At 45.0% G+C, this 26496-nt stretch overlaps 1 protein-coding gene across 2 annotated transcripts; it reads right to left on the bottom strand.

Annotated features, from left to right (window-relative positions):
• Positions 1 to 10515: 10515 nt before the first annotated feature.
• On the bottom strand, positions 10516 to 16624 carry LOC122924135 (mas-related G-protein coupled receptor member H-like). 2 transcript variants are annotated; one of them, XM_044275067.1, is made up of 2 exons: positions 16546 to 16624; positions 10516 to 11973 (listed from the first exon to the last, which is right to left on the bottom strand). In XM_044275067.1, exon 2 carries the CDS (start codon positions 11931 to 11933, stop codon positions 10986 to 10988), a length of 948 nt encoding a protein of 315 aa, XP_044131002.1. In that variant the 5' UTR covers positions 11934 to 11973; positions 16546 to 16624; the 3' UTR covers positions 10516 to 10985. The 2 variants fall into 2 exon arrangements, with proteins under 2 accessions (XP_044131002.1, XP_044131001.1); XM_044275066.1 differs by having other exon boundaries at positions 10517 to 11973; positions 16401 to 16614.
• Positions 16625 to 26496: the final 9872 nt, after the last annotated feature.

Here is a 26496-nt window from a genome sequence, read left to right as displayed (position 1 = left end):
TCTCATTATTGGTATACCTGCCATGTCCTCACCATTGTGATACATGCCATCTTCTCACCATAGAGATACCTGCCATCTCCTCGCTATTGTGATACCTGCCATCTCCTCACCATAGAGATACCTGCCATCTCCTCACTATTGTGATACCTGCCATCTCCTCACCATAGAGATACCTGCCATCTCCTCACTATTGTGATACCTGCCATCTCCTCACCTTAGAGATACCTTCCATCTCCTCACTATTGTGATACCTTCCATCTCCTCACTATTGTGACACCTGCCATCTTCTCACCAAAGAGATACCTGCCATCTCCTCACCATTGTGATACCTGCCATCTCCTCACCATAGAGATACCTGCCATCTCCTCGCCATAGAGATACCTGCCATCTCCTCACCATTGTTATACCTGCCATCTCCTCACCATAGAGATACCTGCCATCTCCTCACCATTGTTATACCTGCCATCTCCTCACCATAGAGATATCTGCCATCTCCTCACCATAGAGATATCTGCCATCTCCTCACCATAGAGATACCTGCCATCTCCTCACCATAGAGATACCTGCCATCTCCTCACCATAGAGATACCTGCCATCTCCTCACTATTGTGACACCTGCCATCTTCTCACCATAGAGATACCTGCCATCTCCTCACCATAGAGATACCTGCCATCTCCTCACTATTGTGATACCTGCCATCTCCTCACTATTGTGATACATGCCATATCCTCACTATTGTAATACCTGCCATCTCCTCTCCATAGAGATACCTGCCATCTCCTCACTATTGTGATACCTGCCATCTCCTCCCCATTGTGACACCTGCCATCTCCTCACCATAGAGATACCTGCCATCTTCTCACCATAGAGTTTCCTGCCATCTCCTTACCATAGAGATCCCTGCCATCTCCTCACTATTGTGATACCTGCCATCTCCTCACTATTGTGACACCTGCCATCTCCTCACTATTGTGATACCTGCCATCTCTTCACTATTGTGATACCTGCCATCTTCTCACTATTGTGATACCTGCCATCTCCTCCCCATAGAGATACCTGCCATCTCCTCCCCATAGAGATACCTGCCGTCTTCTCATTATTGGTATACCTGCCATGTCCTCACCATTGTGATACCTGCCATCCCCTCACCATTGTGATACCTGCCATCTCCTCACCATTGATACCTGCCATCTCCTTAACATAGAGATACCTGCCATCTCCTCACTATTGTGATACCTGCCATCTCCTCACTATTGTGATACCTGCCATCTCCTCACCATAGAGATACATGCCATCTCCTCACTATTGTGATACCTACCATCTCCTCACCATAGAGATACATGCCATCTCCTCACTATTGTGATACCTGCCATGTCCTCACCATAGAGATACCTGCCATCTCCTCTGCATTGTGATACCTGCCATCTCCTCACTAATGTGATACCTGCCACCTGCTTACTACTGTAACACCTTCACATCCAAGGCTGCGGAATATGGATGTTACGTCCTCCTAAGTTGCCCCATTGTATGCACCTTTTTATTACTCTTTTATTAGAGATTGACTTGAAATATCTTCTCTATTGTCATCTTGATTGAGGTTCTTTCCCTACATCTCCCCACAAAGATGTTGATGTAAGGGTTGAAAGCACAGTAAAGGGCAGTGCAGATGGACATGATTAAGTAGGATACTAGTGAGTTAGTCTAAAATCTAACCACCCGAAAATATAGAAGTAAATTCAGTATCCGGTTAGGTACTACTGCAATATAGAAAGAGAGGAGACTGAGGAGAATGACTACGTACAACTGCAATGGTCGGCAGGCTTCAGAGGTCTTCTGTATCTCAACCAGAAGTTTAACAGAAGACAAGACCATTAGAAGAAGCATTAATAGAAATATTACTGTAGTGAAAATAAGGATTGGAACCCAACGCCTGGCTCCGGGGCTGAGATAGTCGTCATCATTGTCAACACAGAAATATAGCCTTCTAGTGCCATGGTTAGGAGGGCCAGAGCCCATATCATAGCACACACTATGGTAGTTTGGTGTCTTGGACGCTGAATCTTGTTATATAGAGGACAAAGAACGGTCAGACATCTCTCCATACTCACTGCAGTTAGATGGAAAGTGCTGGAATTAAATCCTACATTGGTCAAGGTTTCTGATAAATATCCAATGATAACATCATTACTCTCTGGTATGGGTATCTTCTAAAAAAAACAAATCATGTAGACAGCATAAATCCCACATCCCAGGAGATACAGCAGATCGGCTATGGCAAGGTTCAGAAAGTAAACAGTGCAGTAATTATTTTTCATTTTCAAGGTGAAGAGTCAAACCATGAACAAATTTCTAATAAGTCCAACAAGACAGATGATGACGGAGATGTAGGAAGGAGGCTCACCAGCTGGTCATGCTATGATATTTGGCACACCTCATTTGTAGGTACAGTAAAAGGATGAGTGAACCACTTCGGGCCTTACCAAATTTGGCCAAATCTTTTATTTTTTTTATTTGCTTTGATCCAAGTTAATTTGTTACAAAGCGCATTTAATCAGGTCTATCCCGGCCTGCAGGTAAACTTTAGGGAGAATTTATCGGTGTACATCAATGTGCAGTGCAGCAACATGTATAGCTAATCCTTTCTGGTAGCGAAACAGTTACTGTGTGTCTGAATGACTGGCAGGTCACATATATGGACATATACATCATCGTGCAGGCCACCAACAGTCCTAGCTAACCCCGAGATAAACCAAAAGAAAAGCATGCAGCAGCCTCCAGTAAAAAAAATATATATTGCTCGCCCTTGCAGGAGCTGTGTCCCAATGACTCTTTAGTGGAACCAAAAAATGACATGGAGGTAGCACCAATAAAGTAGTGGAGAAAAAAAAAGGTTCTTTTAATCCATGTTGTGGAAGCGCAAACCAATGTGTTTGAATCCCTTCTGTTAGCTGTAGAATGACTGAGCGCCACTATTAGGCTCAGTTCACACTTCACTTATTTGGTCAATTATTGTCAGCCTAAAGCAGGTGCTGGTTTAACACACAGAACGGGTGCAGATCTATTCATGATACCTAATCAGAGAGTAAGCTTGGCTCTGAATTTGCCTCAAGTGATGGAAATAACTGACCACTGTCCAAGTTTTAGACAAAATGTGGCCCTGGGCAAAATCTAAAGTTGGGCCCCAATTGTAGTAATAATGTACTAGCAACACAAATTCTGTCGATTCCAGCCCCCTCACAGATTTACACCCCATAAAGCACTTCACACAGATCTGCACCCTAATGGCCCCAGAATACACAAAATATCCCCCTTCCTTCACAAATAAACACCCCACAAAGCCCCACACACACAAATCTGCACCCTCATGGCCCCCAGTATATGCCAATTGCACCCCCCCAGTGGCGTAACTAGAAATGACTGGGCCACACAGCAAATGTTTGAATGGTGCCCTCCCAGCAACTTTTTTGCATCCCCCTACCCACACTCCTGTAATTAGTCAAGATTGCTCTCTCAGACTAGGCCCGGTAGCCTCTCCGTCCGTCTGTAATTTCACTGTATATACTCAGAAGGGGCCCACCCAGGAGGAGGACTAAAAGATGTTATTGTCAGGGCCCACTTAACAGTATTGTTCAATGACATTATATATTATAGGCAGTTAATTCCCCTGCTTCCCCTATAGTTACACCCGGCACCCTCCTCACAGATTTACCCCCCATAAAGCCCCCACACACAGATCTGCACCTCCATGGCCCCCAGAATACGCCCCCCCCTCACAAAAAACTACAGCAATGGAGCGGGTGGTCATACAGCATGGACCCCAGGACTGCGCTGCACACCACTAGACCCCCCTCACCAGGCCGCTCACCGGCATTCACAGCCCCTCTCTCCCAAAGAACCCCCACGAGCTCCAGTGTCCGTGCAGAAAGAAAGCTCTGTCCTATACACATCTGGTCATGTGACAATTAACCCCTTTCTGATATCCGTCGTAAATGTACAGCACATGTTGAGTCTTTAAAGATGGCGTCCACCATCTTTTTAAAAAATAAAATAAAATAAAAATATATATATATATGTAAAAATTTTAATCACCTCCCTTTCCTCAAAAAAGGGGAGTAAAAATAATGAAACAATAAAAAATAAATCATGGGCATTGCAAAACTCCCGTACTATTCAAAAATAAAAAAAAGTTAGCCCATACAGTGAATGGCGTAACAGGGAAAAAAAATAAAAATGGCGATGAACAAAAAAAAATTTTTTTTTTGTTCCAGTTATAAAACACAAGAAAAACTATACATTTTCAGTTTTCTAGTATTCAATAACCTTTCTGTACTGTTTTGTCATGTAAGCTCATTTGCATAAACTTGGGCATTTCGGAAAGACATGCAAATAGTGTTTCAGCTGAAAGACAAGGCAGATTCTGCTAATTTGCATGTCTTTACCATATGCCCAAGTTTATGCAAATTAGTTTAAGTGACAAAACAGTATAGAAAGGTTATTGAATATAATATTAGGACAATTAGAAAACTGAAAAATTGTATGCAGCCCTCCGCAGTGAGAGAAGAGTTAGTGGCATCCAAGAAAAATAAAAATTACAATTTTTATCACCCTAATGATAATGATCTAGGTGCGCAGGTCCCCCAAGTCATCCAACTCAGATCAGGCAACTTTGAGGCTTACTGGTTCTCAGTCAGATGAGAGCTGGTTTGGAATGTCTCAGTGCACACGGCTGCCATTGTAAGGTATGCCGACTGTTATCTGTCTCATGGATAGGTTGTTGGCTTACACATAGCTTTTGTGTGATTGTTTTTTTATAGATAATGAATTTGCGTGTGCATATAACATTGCCGATTTTTGCAATCTTTAACTTGCAAATTTATGGTGAATATTCGGTTAAAAACTTTCAAAATATTGCAATTTCAAAAATTGCCTACGCTGCTCATTACTACTGAACTCTGGCTTCAGTCTGGGATGCACAGCGATATACACCGAGATGCACTCTCCCTGCAGGCCGGGAAATACTGCAGCTGATTTATTATGTTTTGTGACTAATTCGTATTGAATTGAATTTTTTTGTTAAATTTGGCTAAGCATCCGAATCCAATTTTTGAAAACTTTGCTCATCTCTACACAGGACCTGTTCTGAGGGATCCAAAGAACAAAAAAATAAACAGTGATGTCAACACGGTCAAACAGAGACACTAGTGGCCCCATACCGCTGCGCTCCGTTTTTCCCCATGATGGTCATCCTTAGCTGTAGGGCAATTAGTGAAGCATTATGTGGGGGTCATAACAAACTGTGGGTACTGGAATTCAGTGAATGCCCGGGGGTCACATATACAAAGCGTGGGATGGACATGGAGTCCCAGAACTCATCCTCAGAAACTCCAGCTAAACAACCATAACTGTACACGGGGCAGAGGTCACCCACTGGACACCCCAAAACTGTACACGGGGCAGAGGTCACCCACTAGACACCCCATAACTGCACACAGGGCAGAGGTCACCCACTGGACACCCCATAACTGTACACGGGGCAGAGGTCACTAACTGGACACCCAATATCTGTACACGGGGCAGAGGTCACCCACTGGACACCCCATCACTGTACACGGGGCAGAGGTCACCCACTGGACACCCCATAACTGCACACAGGGCAGAGGTCACCCACTGGACGCCCAATAACTGTACACGGGGCAGAGGTCACCCACTGGACACCCCATAACTGTACACGGGGCCGAGGTCACCCACTGGACACCCCATAACTGTACACGGGGCAGAGGTCACCAGCTAGACACCCCATAACTGTACACGGGGCAGAGGTCACCAGCTACACACCATAACTGTACACGGGGCAGAGGTCACCAGCTAGGCACCCCATAACTGTACACGGGGCAGAGGTCACCCACTGGACACCCCATAACTGTACACGGGGCCGAGGTCACCCACTGGACACCCCATAACTGTACACGGGGCAGAGGTCACCAGCTAGACACCCCATAACTGTACACGGGGCAGAGGTCACCAGCTACACACCATAACTGTACACGGGGCAGAGGTCACCAGCTAGGCACCCCATAACTGTACACGGGGCAGAGGTCACCAGCTAGACACCCCATAACTGTACACGGGGCAGAGGTCATCAGCTAGACACCCTATAACTGTACATAAGGGAGAGGTCACCAGCTACACACCATAACTGTACACGGGGCAGAGGTCACCAGCTAGGCACCCCATAACTGTACACGGGGCAGAGGTCACCAGCTAGACACCCCATAACTGTACACGGGGCAGAGGTCATCAGCTAGACACCCTATAACTGTACATAAGGGAGAGGTCACCAGCTACACACCATAACTGTACACGGGGCAGAGGTCACCAGCTAGGCACCCCATAACTGTACACGGGGCAGAGGTCACCAGCTAGACACCCCATAACTGTACACAGGGCAGAGGTCATCAGCTAGACACCCTATAACTGTACACGGGGCAGAGGTCACCAGCTACACACCATAACTGTACACGGGGCAGAGGTCACCAGCTAGGCACCCCATAACTGTACACGGGGCAGAGGTCACCAGCTAGACACCCCATAACTGTACACAGGGCAGAGGTCATCAGCTAGACACCCTATAACTGTACACGGGGCAGAGGTCACCAGCTAGACACCCCATAACTGCACACAGGGCAGAGGTCACCAGCTAGACACCCATAACTGTGCACGGTGCAAGGGTCACCCACTGGACACCCCATAATTGTACACGGGGCAGAGGTCACCCACTGGACACCCCATAACTGTACACGGGGCAGAGGTCACCAGCTAGACACCCCATAACTTACACTGGGCAGAGGTCACCAGCTAGACACCCTATAACTGTACACGGGGCAGAGGTCACCAGCTAGACACAATATAACTGTACACGGGGCAGCGTTTACCAGCTAGACACCCCATAACTGTACATGGGGCAGAGGTCATCAGCTAGACACCCCATAACTGTACACGGGGCAGAGGTCACCAGCTAGACACAATATAACTGTACACGGGGCAGAGGTCACCAGCTAGACACCCCATAACTGTACACGGGGCAGAGGTCATCAGCTAGACACCCTATAAGTTTGAGGACTTTTCCCGCTGAGCCAATCACTGGCCTGTCACGTGACACAGCTGCGGCCACTGATTGGCTGAGCGGGAAAGGTCCTTAAACTTTTTGGGAGCCCAGAGAGAAGATACCAGGGCCACACAGAGGAGAAGGGGAGCTGCTGCAGGCAGGGCCAGGTGAGCAGAACGTTTTTTACACAACATTAATAGGAAGGGGGTGACATGGGAGGGGGGAAAATGTGACATGGGGGGTGATGTGACATGGGGGTGTGATGTGAAATGGGGGGATGAAATGTGACATTGAGGGGGAGAAATGTGACATGGAGGGGGAGAAATGTCACATCATTCCGCCCTTTATGTCACATTTCTCCCCCTCCATGTCACATCACCTTGTCCTTTTTACATCACCCCCACCGAGTTCTGGAAGCTTCGCTTGTGTTGCAAAAATACTTGCACCGGCCCTGACTACAGGTGCAATGAAACCCTGTGGAAACTATGGACGCCTGCGGACGGTGAAGCATCTGATGATTTCTCCTCAGTCTCTTGTCATGTATTTGGGAGGACACTAGGCTCATCTGCAGATTCCCGACACAAGCCGACAAGCAGGTAATTATCCTAATGATCGGGTAATTAGAAAGCTATATATATATAAATAGACATCAGCCCCATCCATAAACACAGCGCCACATACCATAGAGGCCGGCACCTGCTCCACCCAAATGTGTGATAGGTGCGGCTCCCACCTATCTATAGAACAGAGCCAGCAATGTGTAGAAGGGAGCACCACGGATGCTTGGCCGCCCTCCATTCATTGCTATTGGAATGCTGAAAACAGCCAGGTCCTGCTATAGAAGTGAATGGAGTGGTGGCCATGCTTGCTGAGTGTGTTTCCCGTTCCCAAGCGATTTTTAGCATTCCCATTGAAATGAATGGAGGGTGGCTGGTGCTGGTGCAGTCACTATGTACATACATTACTTATCCTGCACTGATCCTGAGTTACATCCTGTATTATACTCCAGAGCTGCGCTCACTATTCTGCTGGTGCAGTCACTGTGTACATACATTACTTATCCTGCACTGATCCTGAGTTACATCCTGTATTATACTCCAGAGCTGCGCTCACTATTCTGCTGGTGCAGTCACTGTGTACACACATTACTTATCCTGTACTGATCCTGAGTTACATCCTGTATTATACTCCAGAGCTGCACTCACTATTCTGCTGGTGCAGTCACTGTGTACATACATTACTTATCCTGTACTGATCCTGAGTTACATCCTGTATTATACTCCAGAGCTGCACTCACTATTCTGCTGGTGCAGTCACTGTGTACATACATTACTTATCCTGTACTGATCCTGAGTTACACCCTGTATTATACTCCAGAGCTGCACTCACTATTCTGCTGGTGCAGTCATTGTGTACATACATTACTTATCCTGTACTGATCCTGAGTTACATCCTGTATTATACTCCAGAGCTGCACTCACTATTCTGCTGGTGCAGTCACTGTGTACATACATTACTTATCCTGTACTGATCCTGAGTTACATCCTGTATTATACTCCAGAGCTGCACTCACTATTCTGCTGGTGCAGTCACTGTGTACATACATTACTTATCCTGTACTGATCCTGAGTTACATCCTGTATTATACTCCAGAGCTGCACTCACTATTCTGCTGGTGCAGTCACTGTGTACATACATTACTTATCCTGTACTGATCCTGTGTTACACCCTGTATTATACTCCAGAGCTGCACTCACTATTCTGCTGGTGCAGTCACTGTGTACATACATTACTTATCCTGTATTATACTCCAGAGCTGCACTCACTATTCTGCTGGTGCAGTCACTGTGTACATACATTACTTATCCTGTACTGATCCTGAGTTACATCCTGTATTATACTCCAGAGCTGCACTCACTATTCTGCTGGTGCAGTCACTGTGTACATACATTACTTATCCTGTACTGATCCTGAGGTACATCCTGTATTATACTCCAGAGCTGCACTCACTATTCTGCTGGTGCAGTCACTGTGTACATACATTACTTATCCTGTACTGATCCTGAGTTACATCCTGTATTATACTCCAGAGCTGCACTCACTATTCTGCTGGTGCAGTCACTGTGTACATACATTACTTATCCTGTACTGATCCTGTGTTACACCCTGTATTATACTCCAGAGCTGCACTCACTATTCTGCTGGTGCAGTCACTGTGTACATACATTACTTATCCTGTACTGATCCTGAGTTACATCCTGCATTATACTCCAGAGCTGCACTCACTATTCTGCTGGTACAGTCACTGTGTACATACATTACTTATCCTGTACTGATCCTGAGTTACATCCTGTATTATACTCCAGAGCTACACTCACTATTCTGCTGGTGCAGTCACTGTATACATACATTACTTATCCTGTACTGATCCTGAGTTACATCCTGTATTATACTCCAGAGCTGCACTCACTATTCTGCTGGTGCAGTCACTGTGTACATACATTACTGATCCTGTACTGATCCTGAGTTACATCCTGTATTATACTCCAGAGCTGCACTCACTATTCTGCTGGTGGAGTCACTGTGTACATACATTACTTGGCCTGTACTGATCCTGAGTTACATCCTGTATTATACTCCAGAGCTGCACTCACTATTCTGTTGGTGCAGTCACTGTGTATATACATTACTTATCCTGTACTGATCCTGAGTTACATCCTGTATTATACTCCAGAGCTGCACTCACTATTCTGCTGGTGCAGTCACTGTGTACATACATTACTTATCCTGTACTGATCCTGAGTTACATCCTGTATTATACTCCAGAGCTGCACTCACTATTCTGCTGGTGCAGTCGCTGTTTACATACATTACTTATCCTGTACTGATCCTGAGTTACATCCTGTATTATACTCCAGAGCTGCACTCACTATTCTGCTGGTGCAGTCACTGTGTACATACATTACTTATCCTGTACTGATCCTGGGCTACATCCTGTATTATACTCCAGAGCTGCACTCACTATTCTGCTGGTGCAGTCACTGTGTATATACATTACTTATCCTGTACTGATCCTGGGCTACATCCTGTATTATACTCCAGAGCTGCGCTCACTATTCTACTGGTGCAGTCACTGTGTACATACATTACCTATCCTGTACTGATCCTGAGTTACATCCTGTATTATACTCCAGAGCTGCACTCACTATTCTGCTGGTGCAGTCACTGTGTACATACATTACTTATCCTGTACTGATCCTGAGTTACATCCTGTATTATACTCCAGAGCTGCACTCGCTATTCTGTTGGTGCAGTCACTGTGTACATACATTACTTATCCTGTACTGATCCTGAGTTACATCCTGTATTATACTCCAGAGCTGCACTAAATTTTAAAAAAATGAACTATAATATTTTGTAGAAAGTAAGTCTTCAGTGGACGTGGTCTTTTCTGTGTAGCATTTTATTGGTTAGATGTTCTCCTTATTGCCATCTCATGTGTGTCTCCGGAATTTGAGGAAATTGATCATTCACCAGACTTGTGACTTGTCACCAAGTTGACAAAAAGGGGGCGTGCCGATGGCAGAATGAGGGCCCCAGGGCCCCGAGATATTGTATCCTTATTTACACCAGAAACAGGAATAGTGAGTGAATTCTATGGCAGCTCCGATCTGCGGCAGATTCATTCTAGTGCATGGAGTCCGAGGAGGCCTGTGCCTCGTCAGAAATAACCTGCCAGGCCCCATGCATCGGAGTAGCACACCTCGGTCTCGATAATTCAGACCTTTATCTTTGTAAATTACTGATCTGCAGATAAAATATTGAGGACATGTTGGTTACAAGTCTTTGGCACGGACGCCTTCATTCATAGGTGCTTGGCTAGTGCTCAATGTCAGTGTGCTGCGTCTCTCCCTGGTCACTTCCCTCAGAGGTCTTTCTATCTTCTTTGAAGACAGATTCAAGAGCTTGTGTTGTGGGGAGACTCTTCTTCCACCTCCCGACAATAATATAGATGTAGGGATTGACAGTCGAATTGATGGCAGAACACAAAGAAAAAGCCGTGTAGCTGAGGATCTTGGTCATCCCTGTAGGAATGAAGGCAAAGAAGAACAAGAGTCTCACGATGGTGGCTGGAACCAGAGAGATGAGGAAGGTGGTGACCGCTGCAACAACCACTATGTACAGTTTAATTGGCCGGTATGGTATGGAGGTCTTCCGGATCTCTATGAGAAGGACGGCACTGGCGCCAATCATGGCAAGAGTCACAATCAGGAACAGGATTGATATGACTATGTAAACAGTAGATCTGTATTGAGGGATGAGGAACCTCTCTAGAACAGTTATTAGGAATGACGCAATCCATATAATTACAGTCAATATGGCGGACAAGTGCTCCGGGCGGCGACATTTGTACCACATGGGAAAGCAAACAGAGAGAGAACGTTCAATGGAGAGAGTGGCCAGAAATAACAGGCTCGAGTTAAATCCAAAGCTGTTCAGGAAGTCGCCAAACACAGAGAATACCGTGTCTTGCCTCGGCGAGGTGCGCACTCCATTATACAAGCACAGGAAGAACAAAGTCACCATGCAGCAGCCAAACACGAAGATGAAATCCGCCACAGCCAAATTCAGGATATACACTGTTGACTGGTTCAGCTTGATGCGGAAACAGAAGAGATATATTGTGATCACATTGCCGATCAGTCCCACCAGGCAGATGAGGACAGTCAGGAGGCAAATGGTGATGGGGATGGTGAACTGCGAGTGGTCTGGTCGGGAGTCGTTGGCTGAAGGGTGCGTGCTGTTGATTGAGGAGTTGACGGACATTATGTTATGCAGTTACTGGAGGACAGGGACATCCATAAACCTGAGAAAGAGAAAAGCAATATTAGCAGAAGCAAAGAATATCCTAAAATAACAGCCCCAACATGATGAAGTCCTGGATTCCTTCTGTAAGGACTGAGTCCTGTTCAGGGACTACAGGCACAATAACATGGCCATCCAAGGTGGTACCCATCATTTTTCAACTCCAATTCCGATAGTCTTAAGCCACAGTGTAAAATGTGAATACAGTAAATAAAACCAGAAGGCAATCATCTGTAAACCTCATGACCCCTTCCATACTTTATCCACAATAGATCACAGAACATACATCAGATGATGAAAGGAGACATTTTACCATTTCATGAAAAAAAAATACTCATTTAGAACTTGACGGCAGCAAGGCTTCTAAAAAAAAAGTTGCACCAGAGACGCGTCTATAATTTAATGCAGCCTCCCCGCTTCTTCTGCATCTGGGAAGTGAGGAGACCATTGTAGGAGTTTTGGGAGAGGAATCTTGTTCTGTCTGATGTAGGATTCTCCTGCTCCACCCTCCGGGGTCTTTACTGGATTTTTCCTTTTCTATTGATAAAAGGTCTGGATGCAGGGGGCCGGTTCAGCCCCCGGAGTCTTCTTCTGGGAAGCCGCGCCATTGTGATGGATGCATTACGTGGATTAGCATTTTCTTGCTGAAATATGCAAGTCCTCTCCTGAAAGATCCTCAGCTGTGTGACCAGCACTCCGCTTCTCCAACTGACACAGGAAGTCAGTTATGTCTCCATTCATTCCTATAGGACGGACATTGAAGGTTCTATAGGAACACATAGAGAACCGGCTTCCTGTCTACACGTAAGATGATAAAAGTCTGAGGATCAGAAGGGAGGTTATAACTCACAAATACAGTCTCTGGTACGATCGCCTTCCCTACAGTTTACATCATTTACCTTTTTAGAGAATACATTTTTTGCAGGAGTGCTTCTTTAAGGGGTCATGCACACGAACGTATTTTCTTTCCATGTCCGTTCCGTTTTTTTTGCAGACCGTATACAGAACCATTCATTTCAATGGGTCCGCAAAAAAAATGGAAGGTATTCTGTGTGCATTCCATTTCCGTATGTCCACATTTCAGTTCGTCAAAAAATAGAAGATGTCCTATTATTGTCCGCATTACGGACAAGGATAGGACTGGTCTATTACGGGCCAGCTGACGTCATCCGTATTTTTTGCGCATCTGTTTTTTGCAGACTGCAAAATCCATACGGTCATGTGTATGCGCCCTGATGCAGTGCTGCCGGAGGGGCCATAGATCACGAGCATCCAGTACTGACCATTGCCTTGTCCCTCGGTCACACGGATCTCTTTGATGATATGTATTTGACACCGAAGAATATTTTTCTGAACTTATTCCACAATCTTTAGTTGCAGTTTTTTGCAGATTGGTGATCTTCTGCCCATCGTTGCTCCTGAGAGACTCCACCTCTCACATGCTTTTTATACCAGTATAGTGCTCCTCCAGCTGTTTGTTATTAGTAGGGATGTCCCGATACCAGTACCGATACTTTTATTTAAGTACTCACCGATACCAATTATGACGTGGTAATGTTTAACAGCAAATTTCAATTTAATTTAGTCATAGGGGAGATTTATCAAACCTCGTACAAAGAAACAGCGGAACAGTTGCTGATAGCAATGAAAAAAATTAAAGCTGGAATTTGGTTGCTATGGACAACTGCTTTACTTTTTCTGTGTACAAGGGTTAATACATTAATACATGGGCATATAACAGTGTTTCCCAACCAATGTGCTTCCAACTGTTGCAAAACTACAGCTCCCAGCATGCCCAAACAGCCTTTGGCTGTGCGGGCATGCTGGGAGTTGTAGTTTTGCAACAGCTGGAGGCACACTGGTTGGGAAACACTGGCATATAAGGAGGGGAATGGGCACATAACAGTGTTTCCCAACCAGCGTTCCTCCAGAAGACATCAGCCACGCATCACATCCAAAAACTGGAGACAACTTAAACCATAGGACAAAGAACCATGGAATAGTCTGCGCCCCCTGAGTACCTGCCACAAGGTGTTCTGTAGCAGAGCACCGGTTGGTAATCATGTGGTCGTGGATGTCTTTATTGAGGGATGATCGTCATTGTTCTTCTTTATGGTAAAGAATACTTAAAGTTTATTAGACGTGTAACTTCACCGGGATGGAGAATATTCTGTCCAGGCAGGAAGAGTAGATAAGAAATATTCTGTCTTCCCAAGAAAAGTAGATGACAGTGGAACAGACAGCACACATAGGAGATGAACCAGGGTCGGGGGCTTCATGCCTCAGCTGTGATGGAAGAAACACAAGGATCTGACCCCCTTCCCCCCCCTCCTCTTCTGTAGAGGACAAGAATTCTACAACAATGTCCTCTGAGACCAACGAGTCCCACCCTGCAGCATTCTAGCGGCTTTCAAATTACAACCTCTGGCGTGCTCCAGCCATATGCCTGTGCATAATGGGATTTGTGGTTGCTCAAGGGATGGAGTGGACAAGTCGCTGACCCCTGATCTACTTTCTCTTGTCCCTTCTGTCTTGAGAGGAAATCCTCTGGAATCTGATTCTATTTTGCGATCAGAAGTCCAGGTATGATCTGTACTGCAGAATCTCTGAAGGTGACCACAAGATTCTTCTCAATGTCTAGGGCAAAAACTCAACCCAAGCAACTGACCCCAGAGGTAAATGTAGGAATAGAGCAGATATGTATAAAGAGTAATGACCTGTAAGGGTTTACATTGCAATGCTGGCTGCTGGTGACATGAGATGTTACGTGGTTGTAGATGTTTGTGGGCAGATCTGATTGTAGTGAGATCTCCTGATTTCCTTCTACAACTGCTGGATCTACCACATAGTGTCAGTGTCCACCCTAACAGCTGTAGGTCCAGGTGTGATCTGCCCTGATGTATGTACAGTGCCAGGTTTGGGATGACCCCAATGCTACAATGAGCCCCCCAGACACCGTCAAGGTGTTACCATGTGTTCCGGCTCTCCGGAAGAGATTGGAAGGTGGGAAATAAGTCCAGAGAGTCAGGGTCTGCAGTAACCAGGGGGCTTCTTTACTGGAGGAATTCAGGTTCAAAACAATACAGGCGAGGTATAGGGCTGGCTTCTCCAGTCTCCTCCCTGGCAGAAGAAGGTTGTTTGGTGAGGAAAGGTCTTTGTCTCAGAAGGCTGGTACCTGTACAAAGGCCACGGGCTCTAACTAAAGCATAAGCATTTTTTCTAGAAATAAACCAGTCTTCTATCCCCTCAGGGGGAAAAAAATATAATATATATATATATATATATGAGAAAAAATATGGGTGAATAAAAAGAACTTTCTGTTTTACTGAAGAACCGTCTGGAGTGCAGTCCGATTTATTTGCATTATATATATATATTACAAATGTATTTTTATTCAGTTACAAAAACATACAAAATTACCCAGTAAAATGGAGAGATGACTAAAATCGAGACTTTAAGATTTTTATCTGGGTCTTGTTTCCTCCTTTTTGTTGAGGCAAATCGTGTTGTAAGTTATGTTAAAAGACTTGTTTATATCTAGAATAACTGCTTATACAGTCCCATAGACTTGCAGTGAAGCTCCATACAGTCTATAATAGACACTTTCTGTTTAGGCTGTGCTTCTCCGCTTCACCACTAGAACGGTTGTTGTAAATTTTGGGCAGAACCCTATGATTACTTTTCTTTTAGATGCGTTTTTGTAGATTTATAAAAAGTCTTCCAGACATAAACCACAGAGCTAAACCAGACGGTCAGAATGTCAGCAGGTCTGGGGGGTTTTCCAACCAAAACTTCACATAGGTAGAAAGTCTCTCAGCATTATCCGGCTGGGCATTAACCCTTTCAACAATGCAGCTATAGTGTAATAACAGCATGGATGAGCAGGATACATTACAAGTTAAGTTCCCACTTTAGTAATTTGATGATATTTCAATCAGTTATTGTGAGCCAAAATCGGGGGTGGCTCAAAACCACCGAACAGGTGCAGATCTTTCCATCATACCCGATCTCTGTGGAGGCTTCACTACTGGGTTTGGCTCACAATAACTGATGGAAATAACTGATTAAATAACATATACATGGTAACATAGTCTATAAGGCTGACAATAGACATCTGCCCATCCAGTTCAGCCTGTTATCCTGCATGTTGATCCAGAGGAAGGCAAAAAGAACTGTGAGGTAGAAGCCAATATTCCTCAATTTAGGGGGAAAAAATTCCTTCCCGAAGGTGCTGAATATAAATGCAGTTCAACACAATATGAAACAGTAGAAGAGCACACAACGGCATAAATCACAAGGTAACCATTCAGAGGACAATAAAGAAGGGTTTGCTTAGTAGCTATAGGGGAAATGTCCACAAATGTCCATAGTCCAAAGTGCCCCTGCTCCCCAGTACTGCACATGTATTACACATGGTATAGCGCTGACCTGCTGGTGACGTGAGATGTGATGAGCTTCTAGATGTATTTATGGTCAGATCTCCTGGTTTCTTCACTATAACTGCTGGTCGATCGCCTAATGTCCAGTGTCCGTGTCCACCCTGATTGCTGTAGGTTAATAGAGCTGCACTCACCATCTGCGTCCAGATCCCAGTGAGGTGACGTCTGTGTCACAGGGCACCGGTGCTGAGGATCTGTGCTCGGCTGCCAACCTCTCCACATTCGGAGATTTCCTCATCATCCATGCTCATCTCATTCCAGCATTCCTGGGCGTCTGTGGACTTGCCTATATGCTAATGTAACAGCTAATAAATTATGTAATCATCGCTCCAGATTCTCGGGGTCAGAAGAAGGTTCTGTCAATGGCATCATATTAAAGGATGTTTTCTGGATGTCACCTACATGGAATCTGACAGTGAGACCTACCATAGGACCCCCTGGAGGGTAGTATGGGGTGGGATCATCATCGGCTTATAGCCTGCACTGGAGAGCTCCAGTATCCATCCATGGAGGTGAAGGCGTCCTGTCTGATGGTCTGTTCACTTCAGAAAGCAGTTTTATATTCTCCTAACATACACATCTGAAAGTGCAAGCAGCTTTACTATAGGAGGGAATTTAACATTTTTTACTGGTTTGTTTCGACCTCTCCTCGGAGTATAAGGGGTTCCATTCAGTTTCCATCATTTTACTGTCCATTCTGCGCAGGTGTGACCACAGCCCAAAGATCTACCGCATGAGTTGTCACTTTAGATGTCAGCTGCGGGTAGGAGATGATCAGGTGAGGTCAGCATCATGTTCTAATGAACTTCATATTCCTGAAAAAGAACAGAAACAAGATCCATCCCATGATGGCTTCAGACACGAGAGAGTAATGAGGGCAGTGGTATGCAGCATAGAGAGGACAACCAAACCTATCAGGGTCTCACCAGACACTCACATATTGATAAGAGACCCCTGCTTTGTCACATCTGCAGAGCTTGAGTATTTTTACACAAGGGTCTTCCCCAGAAGCTTCTGATCAGGGCTGGGACTGGGATACACTGGCATTTTATCTGAAGGCACCCAACAATGTTCAGTCCTCAGGACATTATCAGCCTGGGCACCACATCTGATTCATTGTATGGGCAGAGTGCTGGGGCTTGACTAGATAAGTGGTTCCCTTTACTCAATGGTGCTCTAGGCAGCAGCCTATTCTGTCCAACCCTTGTCCCAGGACTCCTCAACCAGGGGACGAGCAGCTCTTGGCTCTTTCTCCTCCCTGACATTTAGGCGGTCACCACTAATTCCGGATCTTGTAGATGCTCCGATATAAAGAGCCAAGTTAAGCTCACAATAGATGGAGCGGTGTAGGTCTCCTCTTCTCACCAGGTCTGGGGTAGAGATGAGCGAATCGAAGCTGACAAAGCGGAATTTAATCCGAATTTCCCGGAAAAATTTGATTCGCAACGAAGCTGAATTTTCTCACACTTCGTGGTAGCGAATCACATTTTTTCCTAAAATGGCTGCTACACGTGTGAGGACATGGAGCAAGGAACTCTGGGAAGGCGGGGTCATCCACAATGCCGTGCATGCATGCAGCCAATCAGCAGCCAGCCAGCCCTGTGATGTCACAGCCCTATAAATAGCGGCAGCCATCTTGGATTCTGCCATTTTCCAGTGTACTTAGTGCAGGGAGAGACGTCAGCAGGCGCTAGGGACAGTGCGAGGAAAGACTTCATTGTGCTGAAAAAACATTTACAAGTGCAGGGAAAGATTATTCAAGGTGCAGGGAAAGGACAGGGAGGAATCATCCACAGCGTTTATGTAGAACAGGGTTCAGTAGGGGAGGTGACAGGCTGGCTAATAGGAGCAATCCTATTACACCTTGCTGCACTGACTGCGGAGCCACATTGCAGTATACAGCTCTGTAATTCCAGCAAACAGCTCTTGTTATTGGGGTGTAAGTGCTGTGTGATACCGCCATTACCAGGGTTATTACAGGGAAATGTTTCTACGTCTTTTTTGCCCTTGTGCAGTTATATGTTCTAAAGCATTTTTTGGCTTTTATTAATGGGAATAAAGGGCTTATTAGCCGTTGTGCGGTGAAGTGCGAAGATTACAGACTTTTTTGTTCTGTATTAGTGGCAAAAGTAAAATATATTTGCCAGTCAGCGGTGCAGTTACAGTGCCTTGCAAAAGTATTCACCCCCCTTGATTTTTTTTTTTTTTTTACATTACAGCCTACTAAGTTCAATGTTTAGTTAATCAGAATTTTATCTGATGGATCAGAACACAATAGTCTAAGGCTTATTGCACACGAACGTGTGCGCCCTGTGGCTTTATTGCGGACTGCATTTGCGGATCCGCATTCCGCAATACACAGCAACTGTTACAGTGTGCATTCCGCATCACGGATTCGGACTCATTCACTTCAATGGATCCGCAAATCTGGAGATGCGGAATAGTGCGGAACGGAAGCACTGAACGGAACCCTACGGAAGCACTGCGGAGTGCTTCCACGGGGTTTCGTCCCATACCTCCGTTCCACAAAAAGATAGAACATGTCCTATCTTTTTGTGGAACGGCCGGATTGCGGACCCATTAAGTGAATTGGTCTGCGATCTGCTGCGGCTGCCCCATGGTAGGTGTGGGAGCTGGTGTTGCGAGCGGTGAGGCTCCAGACCCAGAGACTGTTGAGGAGGACATCAGTGACTTGCAGACAGTACTAGATGATGATAATGTAGCTGATCGCACTTGAGAGCAGGGTGAGAAAGGGGCTTCATTTGTTTTACATTTTTTTTAAATATAATAATGCAATATAAAATCCGGTGTCTCCATGATAAATCTGCAGCGTAGGGGCCCCATGTGGCTTTTGCACACTTTCAAAATAATCCTTCAGCGGGGCGAATAGATGCCGGATGACCGGGATGCTTCATGACCTTCCCAGGAGCTTCTGTCAAGAGCAGCGGTTCATTTCTGAGACGTCCCTATAGTGCGGGCGGAATCCGAAGACCCTTTCCATCTCCGTGCACCATAGGATGTCCTCCTTCCTATCCATGATGACTGGGAACTCATGATGTTTTCCCTGACGAAGAGACCAGGGGCTGGTAGTTATGGTTTGAATCTTGATGAACTTTGCGACTCTTCCGGTCTCCAAACTATCTTTCAGCTTTGTCTTCTCGTTGTCTGTAGCTACTAGAGACCTGTTCATGCCAGGCAGGTTCACATAGAAGTATCTGGCTCGATGAGCAGCCGATACCGCACTTGCATCAATCTTGACAGTATTCGTCTCCAGGTGGAAAAAAAGTTGTTGTTTTTTATTCTTTCTTCAAAACTTGATAAAAATTATACTAAACTTAACTGAACTAAACTCGAAACTAAACTTAAATTTGCCAATATAGTATCCCAATCTTCGAGGGAAGTTTCTGGACAATCAATTTGCCAAGCCTTTTGTCCGGGAGAACGTGTATTATTAAGTCGTGTTTTAAGCAACACTTTATAAAGTTGAGAAATGTTAACCATCTGTCCCATATTCCCTATAAATGAATAGACAAAGCGGGGAGATCGAGAAAACTGATTACACAGGGCATGGGGTAGGAGGGGTCAAACATGGAGGCAGAGGAGGACACGAAGCAGCATATATTCGATACTTCAAACTTCAAACATGTAACCAGGTCCCAACCAACACCGAAGATCCAAGGAGGGCGAACAAGGCAGCAAGCAGACACCACCAGGACAAGGCGGACAAACGCAGGGGATCCAGCAGAGAGTCTGGTCCAGCAGAACGCAAATGGCCCAGAGGTGGGGGCGTCCCGCTGTTCAGATAGAGAGGCTCATGTCTTGCACAGTGCGTCGAGATAGAACGGTCGCACGGAGGAGCGACGTAGGCAAACCTACATCATCACGTCTTCCCCCACTCTGACAGAGGGGCTTCATAATCGGGAGAAGAGGGTGGCAGCTTGCCCGTCAGGCAGCGGTGAGGCCAGCAAGTCGCTAGAGTGGCTGGGAGTAAGCAGGGTGGCAGCAGTGGGAGGCCGGTAGCCAAACGTGCCCAGGGTAGACCACCTACTTGTCAGGAGCCTACCTGCCTGGGAAGTAGTGGTGCATGGGTTCAATGATGCAGTAGCAGTCAGTTAGTGCATAGTGTTGGGACTATTTTTGGGGGTTATTGTTCTGACGGATCTGTTTTTTGGGGATTATTGTTCTGATGTATCAGAGGAAGGGCAAAATAATCAATGACGTCAACACAAACTTACTGCTGACCCCCTCTCCGCTCTGTCGGGGGCTCTACTTGTATAAGCGTTTAATAGAACAGGTTCTGTAGACATCTACGTGGAATCAGCTGATGACGGTGTAAAAGGAGTGCGCTTCTTCTTGACGCTAACATCGACCTGTAGGGCTGAGGTCACACTTGAGTTATTTGGTCAGTTTTGGCCCCGTGACTGCTGTGCAGTGATTGTAAGAGCGACAGCCTGTCATCTGCACCTCATACGGACTCACAGTATTATTTCACTACCACAGCAGACTCCCTATTACTGCAGGGCAAAGTGTTCTACACCACTATAGAGGCTCTCTGCAGCCAGGAAATAGCCGTTTTGTAATACGATTCGCTGCAAATAAATTCTGATCAAACCAAATTTTTTCAAGAAATTCGGCGAACCAGGCCGAATCTAATTTTTCTAAATCTCGCTCATCTCTAGTCTGGAGATTCTGGATGATCGTCCTTCAAGATAAGTTTTACTTTTTTAAGCAGAGTCACATAAAGCAATGTTCTCCTCTCACATTATCTAATTCTCCAGTATGCAGATTGGTCCAGTTATAGAATGCACTGGGAGAACTGGTTGTATCAGTGTTTGTGCCAGTGACTGTAGCACATTTTCTTGCTCTACCAGTAGTCCCACATGGAAGAACCAAGCAGAGCTGACAAATTTAACCCACTTGTGGTTAAGTCACTCCGGAAAGAACAAACTTTTGTCCCTTCTACAGGGAAAGTTATATTGGCCAATGTCTGGTCAATTGAACCTACAAGCACCAGCCATCCATGAAGCCAGCATTGCAGTAGGGTACCATGGTCTGTCAAACAGTAATTACATAGGACCATTATCAGCAGTAAGCTGTAAATATCACTACGTACTGGTGGTTGTGTATGTCTTCTCCACATGGTTTACAATCTGAGTATGACAGGGTTGAAGGTTTATCTGGTTTAAGATTGTAGAAGAGCAAAAACCCATCCGTAGTTCTCATGTTATGGTTACTCTGGCCTGTACAATAGAGGGTACAGGGGGTAATTAGATGACGGTCACCAGGTGGATATGACACGCCATGCTTGTACTGAATACAGTGGAGCAGTGCAGGAAGCTCTTCTGTACTGGGCACCTTCACTACTGGAGCACAGTAGTACCGTCCATAGCCCAGTATACCGCACAGAAGTACCGTCCATAGCCCAGTATACCGCACAGAAGTACCGTCCATAGCCCAGTATACCACACAGAAATACCGTCCATAGCCCAGTATACCACACAGAAATACTGTCCATAGCCCAGTATACCACACAGAAATACCATGCATAGCCCAGTATACCGCACAGAAGTACCGTCCATAGCCCAGTATACCACACAGAAGTACCGTCCATAGCCCAGTATACCACACAGAAATACCGGCCATAGCCCAGTATACCGCACAGAAGTACCGTCCATAGCCCAGTATACCACACAGAAGTACCGTCCATAGCCCAGTATACCACACAGAAATACCGGCCATAGCCCAGTATACCACACAGAAATACCGTCCATAGCCCAGTATACCACACAGAAATACCGTCCATAGCCCGGTATACTACACAGAAATACCATGCATAGCCCAGTATACCGCACAGAAGTACCGTCCATAGCCCAGTATACCACACAGAAATACCGTCCATAGCCCAGTATACTACACAGAAATACCATGCATAGCCCAGTATACCGCACAGAAGTACCGTCCATAGCCCAGTATACAGCACAGAAATACCGTCCATAGCCCAGTATACCACACAGAAGTACCGTCCATAGCCCAGTATACCACACAGAAATACCGTCCATAGCCCATTATACTACACAGAAATGCCATCCATAGCCCAGTATACCACACAGAAATGTAGTATACTGGGCTATGGACGGTATTTCTGTGCTGTATACTGGGCTATGGACGGTATTTCTGTGTGGTATACTGGGCTATGGACGGTATTTCTGTGTGGTATACTGGGCTATGGACGGTATTTCTGTGTGGTATACTGGGCTATGGACGGTACTTCTGTGCGGTATACTGGGCTATGGACGGTATTTCTGTGTGGTATACTGGGCTATGGACGGTATTTCTGTGTAGTATACTGGGCTATGGACGGTATTTCTGTGTAGTATACTGGGCTATGGACGGTATTTCTGTGTAGTATACTGGGCTATGGACGGTATTTCTGTGTAGTATACTGGGCTATGTACGGTATTTCTGTGTAGTATTCTGGGCTATGGACGGTATTTCTGTGTAGTATACTGGGCTATGGACGGTATTTCTGTGTAGTATACTGGGCTATGGACGGTATTTCTGTGTAGTATACTGGGCTATGGACAGTATTTCTGTGTAGTATACTGGGCTATGGACGGTATTTCTGTGCGGTATACTGGGCTATGGACGGTATTTCTGTGTAGTATACTGGGCTATGGACGGTATTTCTGTGTAGTATACTGGGCTATGGACGGTATTTCTGTGTAGTATACTGGGCTATGGACGGTATTTCTGTGTAGTATACTGGGCTATGGACGGTATTTCTGTGTAGTATACTGGGCTATGGACGGTATTTCTGTGTAGTATACTGGGCTATGGACAGTATTTCTGTGTAGTATACTGGGCTATGGACGGTATTTCTGTGCGGTATACTGGGCTATGGACGGTATTTCTGTGTAGTATACTGGGCTATGGACGGTATTTCTGTGTAGTATACTGGGCTATGGACGGTATTTCTGTGTAGTATACTGGGCTATGGACGGTATTTCTGTGTAGTATACTGGGCTATGGACGGTATTTCTGTGTAGTATACTGGGCTATGGACGGTATTTCTGTGTAGTATACTGGGCTATGGACGGTATTTCTGTGTAGTATACAGGGCTATGGACGGTATTTCTGTGTAGTATACAGGGCTATGGACGGTATTTCTGTGTAGTATACTGGGCTATGGACGGTATTTCTGTGTAGTATACTGGGCTATGGACGGTATTTCTGTGTAGTATACTGGGCTATGGACGGTATTTCTGTGTAGTATACTGGGCTATGGACGGTATTTCTGTGTAGTATACTGGGCTATGGACGGTATTTCTGTGTAGTATGCTGGGCTATGCTTGGTGCTGATCCCAGGAGCGGTCCTAAAGCACACATTACTATTCCATGGGCCCCACACTCTTCAGGCTGCATGGTCTTCTGGTCTGTGCTTGGTGGCAATGTGGTGGGTCTGGTACACACAGCTGGTGGCCGCTATGCTCTCCACAGGTCCATCCAGAACATCATCCAGAGTTTTTGTGTCTCGAACATCATGAAGATGCATCTCACCACAGGCTCCATGAGTGAAAGTTCCCCGTACAGAGAAGCTTCCTGCACTGCTCCACTGTATTCAGTAGAAGCATCATATCCACCTGGTGACCATCATCTAACCACCCCTCTGTACCCTTTATTGTATAGCCAGGCCAGAGTGACCATAACATGAGAACTACGGATGGGTTTTTGCCCTTTAAGCTTTATCTGTTATTTTTTTATTGCAGTTTTTTGGGGGATTTTATTTCCTGAACACGATTATAGGGCGGCCATCTTGCCTGACCTGTCCTCAGCACTTAGAAAGCATTGTGCAGAGGTGATTGTCAAAGCTTATCTACACCCCCTCCCTGCACAATCACCTATTGTGAATGGTTGATCTTGTCTGCTATACAGAGGTGATGTGATTGCAGGCAGGATTAGAATTACAGATAAGAAGGTGTCTACAATAAGGTGATCTGTACAGACCAAGACGAGGTGCCCAATAGGCTTAGTGGCCAGTGTAAAATTGAAGTATTTTATGTTTTAAAAAAATTAAAAATGCCATAAAAAATTCTTCTAATTCTGTTTTTAATTTAACATTTAAACTTTAAAAGTTTAAACTTTTTGATGAAATTCCTTTTAAAATAAACTGTTAACCCCGTCATCCACAGATCCCTGAAAACCATACTCTATCATTATGGATAACGCCTGGAATGTGTATTGTGTGCGGAGTATTGTAGGTCGGCCAACTCCCCTCTGGGTTTCTAGGGAAGATATTCAGATTACCTTTCTGAAGCATATCTGATGCCAGCAGATGTAAGATGTGTGGATTTCCATATACTTTTCCCAGAAACCCAGAGGAGCGCTGCCTGGGTTCTGAGACTCCTTGTGCATATTCCACACACTTCATAAAGAAGGGAATTCACCCAGAAAGAGCTAGATTGCTGGTCTGAGACAGTTTTACTTTCCTTTTGGAAAAGAGACTAGCTTGGATGTCTCTTCCTGAGACGCGTAATGTAGAGATGCAAGCACAAGAATAGACAATCTTATTATCAAAAAGCACTGACTAAACAGTTGGAGGCTACCACCAAGCATAAGGAGGAGCAAATCCTTTTATCAATTAAAAATTCATCCCAAATCACTGTCAGTGGAGTACTGGCGCAAAAGATCACAGGAGCAGTGGATAACCAGTGATCCAGAGTTCCAGTGTCCAACTGTGACAGTGAGAGTAAAACTTAAGAAAAACGATATAAATGTGGTATCACTGTAATCGTACTGACCCGGAGAATGAAGAGAACAGGTCAGTTTTATCTCATAGGGAAAGCCGTAAAACACAACCCATAAAACGATATAAACTGTGGTATCACTGTAATCGTACTGACCCGGAGAATGAAGAGAACAGGTCAGTTTTATCTCATAGGGAACGCCGTAAAACAAAACCCATAAACTATATAAATGTGATATCACTGTAATCGTACTGACCTGGAGAATGAAGGGAACAGGTCAGTTTTATCTCATAGGGAACGCCGTGAAGACAAAACCCATAAACTATATAAATGTGGTATCACTGTAATCGTACTGACCGGAGAATGAAGAGAACAGGTCAGTTTTATCTCATAGGGAACGCTGTAAAACACAACCCATAAAACTATATAAATGTGGTATCACTGTAATCGTACTGACCCGGAGAATGAAGGGAACAGGTCAGTTTTATCTCATAGGGAACGCTGTAAAACAAAACCCATAAACTATATAAATGTGGTATCACTGTAATCGTACTGACCGGAGAATGAAGAGAACAGGTCAGTTTTATCTCATAGGGAACGCCGTGAAGACAAAACCCATAAACTATATAAATGTGGTATCACTGTAATCGTACTGACCGGAGAATGAAGGGAACAGGTCAGTTTTATCTCATAGGGAATGCTGTAAAACACAAACCCATAAAACTATATAAATGTGGGATCTCTGTAATCGTACTGACCGGAGAATGAAGAGAACAGGTCAGTTTTATCTCATAGGGAGCGCTGTAAAACACAACCCATAAAACTATATAAATGTGGTATCACTGTAATCGTACTGACCCAGAGAATGAAGAGAACAGGTCAGTTTTATCTTATAGGGAACGCTGTAAAACAAAACCCACAAACTATATAAATGTGATATCACTGTAATCGTACTGACACGGAGAATGAAGGGAACAGGTCAGATTTATCTCATAGGGAACGCTGTAAATACAAAACCCATAAAACTATATAAATGTGGTATCACTGTAATCATACTGACCGGAGAATGAAGGGAACAGGTCAGTTTTATCTCATAGGGAACGCTGTAAAACACAACCCATAAAACTATACAAATGTGGTATCTCTGTAATCGTACTGACCCAGAGAATGAAGAGAACAGGTCAGTTTTATCTCATAGGGAACGCCGTGAAGACAAAACCCATAAACTATATAAATGTGGTATCTCTGTAATCGTACTGACCGGAGAATGAAGAGAACAGGTCAGTTTTATCTTATAGGGTACATTGTAAAACACAACAAATAAAACTATATAAATGTGGT

This window comes from Bufo gargarizans, unplaced genomic scaffold (genome assembly GCF_014858855.1).
Source record: "Bufo gargarizans isolate SCDJY-AF-19 unplaced genomic scaffold, ASM1485885v1 original_scaffold_841_pilon, whole genome shotgun sequence".
In the NCBI taxonomy this organism is placed as follows: Eukaryota; Metazoa; Chordata; class Amphibia; order Anura; family Bufonidae; genus Bufo; species Bufo gargarizans.
This window is presented reverse-complemented; position numbering and strand designations above follow the sequence as displayed.

Excerpts from the sequence above, each read along its gene's own strand:
- LOC122924135 (XM_044275067.1), bottom strand. The coding sequence starts at position 11,933 with ATGTCCGTCAACTCCTCAATCAACAGCACGCACCCTTCAGCCAACGAC.